The 9,529-nt window shown below is 37.5% G+C and overlaps 1 protein-coding gene across 1 annotated transcript; it reads right to left on the bottom strand.

Moving 5' to 3' along the window:
* Window positions 1-1,691: 1,691 nt before the first annotated feature.
* Window positions 1,692-2,685, bottom strand: FSHB (follicle stimulating hormone subunit beta). Its single transcript, XM_005436169.1, has 2 exons — window positions 2,527-2,685; window positions 1,692-1,928 (listed from the first exon to the last, which is right to left on the bottom strand). Exons 1-2 carry the CDS (start codon window positions 2,683-2,685, stop codon window positions 1,692-1,694), a joined length of 396 nt encoding a protein of 131 aa, XP_005436226.1.
* Window positions 2,686-9,529: the final 6,844 nt, after the last annotated feature.

The following is a 9,529-nucleotide window of genomic DNA, read 5'->3' as shown; positions in this document are numbered from 1 at the left end:
CCCGCTTCCTTCCTCCCTTCCCCAACCCCCCGACAATTTATTTCAGTGTTTGACTGTCTGTACCTTTCGGAAGATTTGCTAGTGACTACTCTGAATCTTTCATTAGTTGTTCTGTTCACTATGAACATGGAGAACTGAGTGCTCCTTTTTTGTTTGTAACAGTCTTCAAGCATGTAAAAGGTTCCACGGATTTCCCCCCTTGTGTTACCTCCCATAAGCAAAATAACCACATGTATTTAAATCTTTTCCTCCTAAGATGTTTTTTAGGCCTCTTTCCATTCTTATTACTCTTCTGAGGATTTTCTCCAGTTTTTCAACACCTTGAAGTTCTGTGTGCAAAGCTGGAAGTAACAACTCATCTGAGCCTTATCGTGTTGAACTGAGTGATGGAAGTAGGTTGTCTTGTAAGCTCTACTCCTTACGTTCCCACTTTTCCGCAGCAGTGTGATACTGTTGACTCATACTTAGCTTGTACAACCTCCAAGTCTTTGGTGCCGAACTGCTGCTGAACCAGCTGCTCTCCATTTTGTGTTTTTGTAGGTGATTTTTTCCAATGAAGATCAGTGTCTTTTCATTTTCCTGATAGGATTTCGTTCTGTAGGTTTCAGATAATTTTCCCGATAATGTGAGATAATTTTCTGTTCTGATTCAGTCAGACCTCCAGCTTGCTTCCAGGCCATCCCAGCTACATATTGGCCGTTGCAGAATTAGATTGCTGCAGAACTCTATGAACTTCCATTCTCAGAAAGCACTACTGTGAACTACTTTCAAGGCATGTTAGCACACCATGTTTGTGCTACTGGGATCAGTGCCTCTAGATTCATGCCAAAATAATTTGTGAGACTTCTATGTTAAATAACATTAAAAAAAATATGTTCTGTTGCATAATGAGAGGAAATCCAGTGTTTCTGATATATGGCAAAATTTTCAGAATTGTTTAACTGACTTAGGATAAGTTTACTTAGGTGAAAGTAGAGAGCTGATAATTCCTTTTTCAAGTTAGCCAGGTATGAACTAGAGTTTATGTTATTTATGGTGGTGTGGCACTGAGCCTGAGCTAACAAGCCTTAGTGATAATGCACAAGAGTTCAGGTGACATTCACATTTGAACATAGATTTTGGCTCTTAAATAAACATGCTGTTGGTATTTACAGATTGTAATGACTATGTGAAATATTTAGCCAAAAAAAAAAGTCAAGATCTCCACTGAGAGAGGTCTACAGTCCAGCTAATAGAAAGTGAGGGCAGAGGTATTGATTGTAAGAAAACCAGTGCTGCAAGGCTTTTTAAAATAAGTATGTTCTGAGAAGAGATGGAAAGCCAGGGGTAATAAAGACTTGGAACCTGGGAACTTTTTGAAAGCATAGGGTAGCATAGAGTAAGATAAGTGAACCAGGCAATGGAGATTCAGGAATATGAAGAATGAAATTGTAATAAGAGAAGGCAAGGGCAGAAGGAACTGGAAGCAGCATTCGGTAGACCTAGGAAAATAATTTAAGGAAACTGATAGGTTAAGTAGGGAAGGCCTGAAGAGACATTTAGTCAGTAGCTCTCCATTTTGGCCTTAAAAATCTTTGTTTAGAAACTTGGCCGTTTCTAGATGGCCTTGCCCATTATCTTCCACTTAAGCCTGATCAGTACCTTTACTTAGAAGTGAACATTTAAAGCCAAACTGCCATCTCAAGTACCCTTCAGTGATTGCTTCCATTCTGACGGAAGGAGCAGTAGGATGGCCCCAGTCCCCTCACGGTGCAGTCAGTGGTGTCTGTGTCGCAGGTCTCACAATGGCACTCTGTAGCTACTGGGTACGAATAAAAAGATTCGGGATGGTCACCACAGCCAGGGATCTTCACTGTTTCATACACAACCTGCTTGAAGGTACATGTTTGCTGAACGGATGATACTGGTGGATATTTATAGACTGGATCCTGAAAAGTACAAGAAGGAAACACCTATTTTGAAATTTGTTGTGGGGTAGAATGCCATTTTTTTATAAAATAAAGGACCTGATATGAAAATTAATTAAACCAGTGGGAAAATCCCACTGAGAGGAGAAGGATTTGGATCAGGCTCTTCCAATTCCACCTAGATCCTTAGATTTCTCCTTTCAGGAGGACCAAAATGGCAAATTTGTGTCATACCATCACCAGGCAATCTTGCAGGTCAATTGCTTGATTCTTCAAATTATTTAGAAAGGTGGAGAAGTCTACATAGTTATGGCTACTTTATTGTATCCATTTGCAACCACGATCTGAACACAAGGTAGAGATCCCTACTATAATACTTTCAGCTCTAGTTATACAACATAAACATAATGTATGCAGCCAGTTAAAGATCTGACTTTTACTAGCATCTTTTCACCCTTCCCTTTGCAGTTCAGATTGGCTGTGTATCTACTTTGCTGTCAAATAGCATAGCAGTTACTCAGTTCTGCTATGTGTTTGTTATGAACTGGGGAAATAGTTTATTCATATATTACTTGGAGTATTTAATTCTGGTGCCTGAAATTAAACCTAAGATTCTCACCCTTGTGAAGCAGTATCCTGAGCACCACGTGGCATTCACTGTGATACAGAATTCACATTCTTCTCTTTCCACTGCTATAGTAATATTGGTCAGCTGACAGCTATTGCAACAAATTGCTTTCCAGCAAAATAACAGCACGTAACAATTAACTGTCTTCATCCTGCGTAGAAAGAAACAAATATATCTATCCTGGAGAAACATTTATAGTTATAGTCAACAAGAAATATTTATAGAAACAGGGAGAAACTGAGTCTTCACATTATCCTCAAGTAGATCTATAATAGCAAGCTTTCAGAAACATCAGTGAGAACATGTGATAAAGCCATTAAATAGATCTATCCATATGTTTATTGTTAAAGGGGTTTGATTTTCCTAAGCAACTGAAATAACACGTCAGCAGTCTCTGCAGAATAATAATAGCAGAGTACCATACCACTTTCAATGAAATATTTTTATCTAAGTTTCTGCACAGAGAATGTGTCCTGCCTTTTAGGAGAAAGAAAAAGAAGCAAGGGAGAGAAAGAGCAAAGTTTCAGAAGGAATTAATTACATACAGTATTTCAATTTGAAAAAAGATTTCTAGATCAGAATCTGAGGAAAACTTACCTGTATTCTACTTGCCTTCCTGGTAATAGCTGTAGTGAAAAGAAAGCCCTATGCTTACCTTTTATACTAAATCGGGTGTAACTTATACCTTGAGGATTTGCAGTGTATTAATGCAGCAAGCATTAGTTTGGTACTTGGTGAAAGCGGATTAATGTTCAGCCAGACAGTGAGATCAAGCCTTGTTAAGAGGAAAAAAGAAAAGCAAAACATACTCAGGAAGTGATGGTGAAGGTTACTGTCACAATGTCTTTTTAGAAGTTTCACTGGATTTGATTCAGTTGTATTTAGAAATAGCTGAGCCATTCCACAATTTGAAAGAAGATTGAGAATGCTATTTTTGGAAAAGTTCAGGTATTTTAACAGTGCTTTATGTCAGCCCTCAAACTGATACGCTCGGGGTGCAAGCTGGTCTTCTGGTAATTCATAGCAGAGATATCGCTAGAGTGTTTCTTGGCTAATGAGTGTGTGTCTGAGTTTTTCAGGGTATCAGTCTTAATCATTTTTCTCTGAATTAGGTCTTACTCAGTGAGTTGTGTATGTACTTGGTTATTGATCTTTGGTTCAAGAAAGCTGGTAGTGTGAGTTTTGTTAAACCATGAATAATTCCACTTTTCTTTACCATTTAAAATACCACTGTGGTTTTCCAAAATTCAGATTTCTGTCCCAGTACATGCAGTCCTGGTTCCTATTTGTCTCATGGTCACCTTTTTTTAAACTTACGTAAGGGATGTCTGTATTGTGGAAAGGAACTATAAAAATGTCAATACGAGGCTCCAGATCTGTGTTTTCTGTCAGTGATCTCAGATCAAGTATTGTCATGTTACAGGGAAGATGATAATATTTTTAACAGGCAACCATGCAAACTCAACTTGAATGCTTTCCCTAGTTTGTCATGATAATAAAAGATTCTATGAATAGCGTTCCCCTGCTCGCTGCTGTTTTCCTGCATTCACAAGTTAGTGATGTGTGCCTTTTCACCAGAATAATGACACAGAAATAACTTTGTTGAGCTTCACATATCACTTCTGGGGAAAATGACTCACAGTAGAACCGTATTTACTATCACCTGCCCAGAACAGCCAGTCTTGCTTTGTTATGACTGTTCTATTATGGTCAGTCTGACTTTTACAGAAATCAATCCACAAAAGAAAACTGGGCAAGGACATACAGTTAAAAGGATCTTATCATTAAAAGAAATTCTCACTAGCTTATTAGTTGTCCTGCAGATGGGATACTTTTCAAATTGGCTTTTATAAATGAGCCCTTTAAGTGTCTCATACTTTCCTGTGGTCCTGCAGACTGGCCATCTGTTCCAGTTTCCATCCAGTCTGCAATACCTTAATTTGTTAATGAATTTCCTATCACAGCAAAGTTAGAAAATGATCCGCAAATTTTCCCTGGACATCTCCTGTAATAATAACTTTGTTTGAATGAGAACACAGCTCAGTTAAATATATAAAGAAGTCAAGCAAGCAGACATGTTCCTCTTTACTAATATAAACCCTGTGATAGTTTCATAATGGTGTTTTGTGTTGTTTAGTGTCAATGCAGCCTGTCTTCTTAGAGAAGATTCTCACTTGTGAATCACAAATTCCAGAGATGCCAGACAAAAGCTGATTACAATTTGTTATGTCCTTACTGAGGATGTGGCCTTTTTAAAGTACTAATTTAGGCAAATTAAATAAAACTAAATAAACTTCATTTGCAAAAGCCAAGACCGAAAATATCAAATCTTTCAGTTGCAATGATCTGTTTCATGGTTTGGGGAAGCCTTACGCATTCACTAAAACCATAGTTTCAGAAGCAGAGAGTACAAGTTTAGTCTCTGCCATGGTGTTTCTTCCCCCACCTATTTCCTTACTCTGCCCCAGTCAGCTGCCTCACTTGTGGCAACACAGATTGGGGAAATCATTCTGATTGAAAGGAAAAAAAACCATCCCAGCCGTCTTTTACAGCATTGCTGTTAATCCTTGTTCTACAATGAAATGAACAGCTGTAGCAGTGTGATGGGATTGATTGGGGAGTGGGAACAAGAGGGGAGGTTAACAGGAAATACTTTACATAGTGTTCTAACTGAAGGGTTCGTGAAGCTACATCGTAAACACAATACAAACTTTTTAACAGGAAGATTTCATCCTGCGCTTACTTCAGGGGCATTTATTTCTGTAATCATCAGTTGTAGGTTGGTTCAGCAGCTGCCAGCTCTGCTAAATCCATTGTGTGAATATATGAACAAGCATGTTTAGGGTAATAGAAAATTACAAATTGAAATCAACTAACCACCAGTCTATCATCTGAGGAGTGATAATTTGGTGAGTTGTTACTTGGTTGACTTTGATTTTATTCCCACACCTTTTGTTAGAAAGATACAGTAAAGGAATGATTTTTCGTGATGGGCAAGGTACTGTGTAAGTACATGTTTTTCTAAGGTTATTAGTTCATACCTCTGGTCATACTTACATGCTAACTATATCATACTCCTTCAAGTTTGTATTCCCATTAAATTAAAAAAAGGTTATGGTAGTTGTGATGGGAATAATAAATATTATTTATTCAGAAAGCTGTCATTTCACATGTATGTGAATGTTATATGTAGATTCTGTGTTACTGAATTTTGTATCTGTTTGAGAAATAAAAATGCTTTCCATTTAAAATGGTTTATATTTCAATTTAGGGAAAAACGTCAGAGGGAAGAACACTTCCTCTTCACATGCTACAGCAGCTTCTAAGTGTTAAGTAATGGTTTTGTCTACCTAGTTCTTAAGCAGTATTGGCCATCCTAGATTTAGCATTTGTCATGCTTCTAAGCTGAATGCTAGGTGTTGCCCAGGTTGTCAGAGAGGAATTATTGAAGCCATACTCCTGGAATTCTGTGTTGGTTTACATATGCAGCCTAGGAAATTAAAAGATACTGTGGCATGCCAATACAGGAAAATTCTGACAGGCCTGTGTGTGCTTTGCTCACACCTGGAGCTAGCTAAGCAATTTGCAGATCTGGAATCTCTTTGCAAATGTCCTGTTTGGATTGGAGCAAAGCAATCTCATGTTCTTTCTCCACTTTTCTAGGGTTATCTTACTAGTGGGTCAGTCCATTGTGCAGAATCCAAGCTCTAGCACACCTTATAAGAGGGCTCAAGTTGCTGCAGAATCCTGTAATTGCCTTATTATTGGGAATGGAAGAGTTGGATAGAAATAGCTAGCACTTAATGGTCAAGACCTCTGTCAACAGAGATTGCTGTATTACTATTGAAGTGAGTGGGGAAATCTGGCAAATGCCATGACAGAAGACCTTTTCTTCAACATGGATGGGGAGTGGGTTTATCAGAGTGTAGGTAGTCCTGTGGACAAGACTCTCCAACTTTTGTGCAAGCCATAGTGGCCATCAGATTCATGTGGCTGTGCTAATGCCTTAGTGGCATCTCAGGGAAGTAAAAGGCTTCTCTGTATTGCGGTTTTTTTGTATTCCATGGCTGTTTCCCTTGGACTACTTACTGCTGTAACCTAGCAAGCCATCCTGACCACTGCTGCCACAAGACAGCACTTGCTTTGCTGTTTCTAATCACTTCAACTAGAAGTGCTGTGACACATCCTGCTGTTGTTTCCCTTCTAAGTAGTAAATGCTTTTTTAATTCTGTTTGTGGTTTAGTGGTTGGTTTTGGGGTTTTTTTTGGTTGTTGTTTGTTTGCTTAGTTTGGTTTGGTGTTTTTTTTTATTTTGTTTTTTTGTTTTGGCAAAAGCATATAATACAGAACAGAAAGCTTTGTGTTTCATATATATCCTAAACTAACAAAATTTCTTTCTTCAAGAGGGATGGTGGTAAGACTAGCAATTTCGTTACTGCAAATTGTAAATCTGCCTTGCTTGAAAGAAGATAGTTTGGATCTTTCAGAGAACTTTAGTATCTATGAAAGTGCTGTTAGAAAACTTGGTTATATGTGTGCAACACATCCACCATGAGTAATAAATCTGACTGTCTTGATAGTTGTATTAGTTGAATAGTTGATAGTTGTATTGAAGATACATGAATTCTCAGGTTATTTATTTTTCATTTTGGTTTGGATTTAAAAATTAAATCAGGTCCTGATTAATATGGCTTAAGGCAGCAATGTGCAACTAAGTGTCTCTTTAGCAACCCAAGATCATTGTTCTCCGAAACAGAAGTCCAAATAGATTTTTTCCAAAAAATTACCAAAGAAGAAGATAGTTGAAGTTGTATTGAACCTTCCCATTATTGAACCTTCCAGTTGAAAAAGTGCGATGTCTGATATAAAAGGCAGGTCTGTAAATTATTCCAGCTGCAGACTAGCTTTAGCTTCTAATATATTCTTTTTAAGCTGTCAAGGGAGATGATATATTTTAAGCACATTTTCTATGTGGTTGTGTCAAGTTTCTCCTGCACACAACCTGTCTTGCCTGAGTACACTTCCTCTCCCCTTTTCTGTATTTGCCCAGTTGTTTTTCTGCACAGCTCCAAATCTAATTTAAGGTTTTTAAAGCAAAAGATCTTATGTACCCAGTAGTTGACTCAACTGATATCCTTGAAGTACACAGATTGCAAATTGCTTCTGAATCTGTGCTTCAGAATTCCCTATATGGGCTTGGTATTTCACAGCACAGCAGCACAGGCTTGTGTTAAGTGAATTGAATGGAGTTTTGTCTTTTCCTTTTGTTGTTGCTCTTGTTGCTCACTACCTGTGGAGCATGTCTTTTGTCATTGCATTACCACTTTGACTGGGGTTTACTGTGATTCTTATTAAGATCATTGGAGAGACCCTCATTGGTTTCAGTGGTAACTGCATTAGGTTGTTGATCACTATTGTTCAGTACAATTTTTACTGATACTGTTTTAATTTCCCAGCACCGATGATGCAGAATTGTGAAGTAGCTTGGGCCTGCCAAACACACAGCTGGATAGTTGAAACTAATTAATTTACCAGAAATGGTAATTTTTTGGAAAAAATCTATTTGGACTTCTGTTTTGGAGAACAATGATCTTGGGTTGCTAAAGAGACGCTTAGTTGCACATTGCTGCCTTAAGCCATATTAATCAGGAGCTGATTTAATTTTTAAATCCAAACCAAAATGAAAAATAAATAACCTGAGAATTCATTTGGAAAGCCAAATCCATTTTGACTGCATTTGAGTGCTTTGGTGCTGCATATGCTTCCTGAAAGTAAGTGATTGAGAGAAAGCTGAGATACTTGGCTTTGTTGACACAACTTGCTGAGTGGCAAACCTGACAATTTCTGAGCGAGGAGGCCTTCTGCTTTTCCTTCTTTTCAGTGTTTACAATAAATGTACACAGATTCCATCTATAACAACATTTAATTCTTTTTTTAAACTTTTATGTAAATACTACTTTGAGACCTAAATATTAAAGAATGACTTGAGTGCAAAGGACAAAACCTGCCGTTAGTAGTTTGTAAGGAATGATTAAATTATTTTTTTTTAGGTAGCTTATTTCACTATCTGTCATGTTCATATTTTGTTAAACCTAGAAGTAAAAAAAGACAATGTTTCAGATGCTTTAAAAATATTTCATCATTATTTCTATCATGTTTTGTAGCCATGTTAAGAAGCTGGGCAAGCACCTGTCTGTGATGGATTTTAGGAAGGACTTCTGAAAAAAACATGCATTTCTTCAAAAACAGTAAGTTTGGGAGGGCTGTACCTTATTAGCAAAGAAACATCATCTGCTAGTTGTTTTCAGACTATAGCTATGATATGCAATATAAGGCTTATTTGCATCTTGCTGACAGTATGCACTGATGACACAATAAAGTTGAAGCAGAATGATTCAGTACAGTTGGATAATGGATGAAACCCCATCTTATTTAGGCTGCTAAAAAAAGTCCTATGCTGAAGATGTCTGACCCATATTCCTTTTGCAAGTGCAGTAATTTTTAGGTCAGATTGCTTAAGAAAAATAGGTTGAAGAGAATGCATACAGTCACAGCCACCTTCAGCTGTGATTTTAACATTTTATCTGACCAGCTGTATCTACAATATTAACTGCTTTTAGGGATTCTAAACACTTTTTTTGAAAAGATTTTTTTTCTCAGCAGTCCTATCGAATCTTTATTCTAGGGCATGGAGCCATTATTGTGCAGACTATATAGTGCTGGAGTTGCTCTCTAAGCTGTAGGAGTTTAATTGTGATCAGATTGCAAATTTGCAAAGAAATTTCATGAAACTGCTGCAGGAATCATTAGTTGCAGAGCTTTAATAAGGACACAGGTCTGAAGCTTAGGAAAAAAGCTTTACAGGTATCAGCCCGGTATATAGCTCAATACAAAAACAGATCTCATTTTTTAGGTTGCATTAGCCGAATAATGAAATAAAAATTGAAGCATTGTGTTTGGCAAAAATTCCTGGTGAAAGTGTATACTTCCAGCCT

This window comes from Falco cherrug, chromosome 10 (assembly GCF_023634085.1).
Source record: "Falco cherrug isolate bFalChe1 chromosome 10, bFalChe1.pri, whole genome shotgun sequence".
NCBI classification, from domain to species: domain Eukaryota; kingdom Metazoa; phylum Chordata; class Aves; order Falconiformes; family Falconidae; genus Falco; species Falco cherrug.
This window is presented reverse-complemented; position numbering and strand designations above follow the sequence as displayed.

Excerpts from the sequence above, each read along its gene's own strand:
- FSHB (XM_005436169.1), bottom strand. The coding sequence starts at position 2,685 with ATGAAGACAGTTAATTGTTACGTGCTGTTATTTTGCTGGAAAGCAATT. Across the intron at positions 1,929-2,526 it reads CAGGATACTGCTTCACAAGG|GATCCAGTCTATAAATATCC; the intron begins GTGAGAATCTTA and ends TGTACTTTTCAG.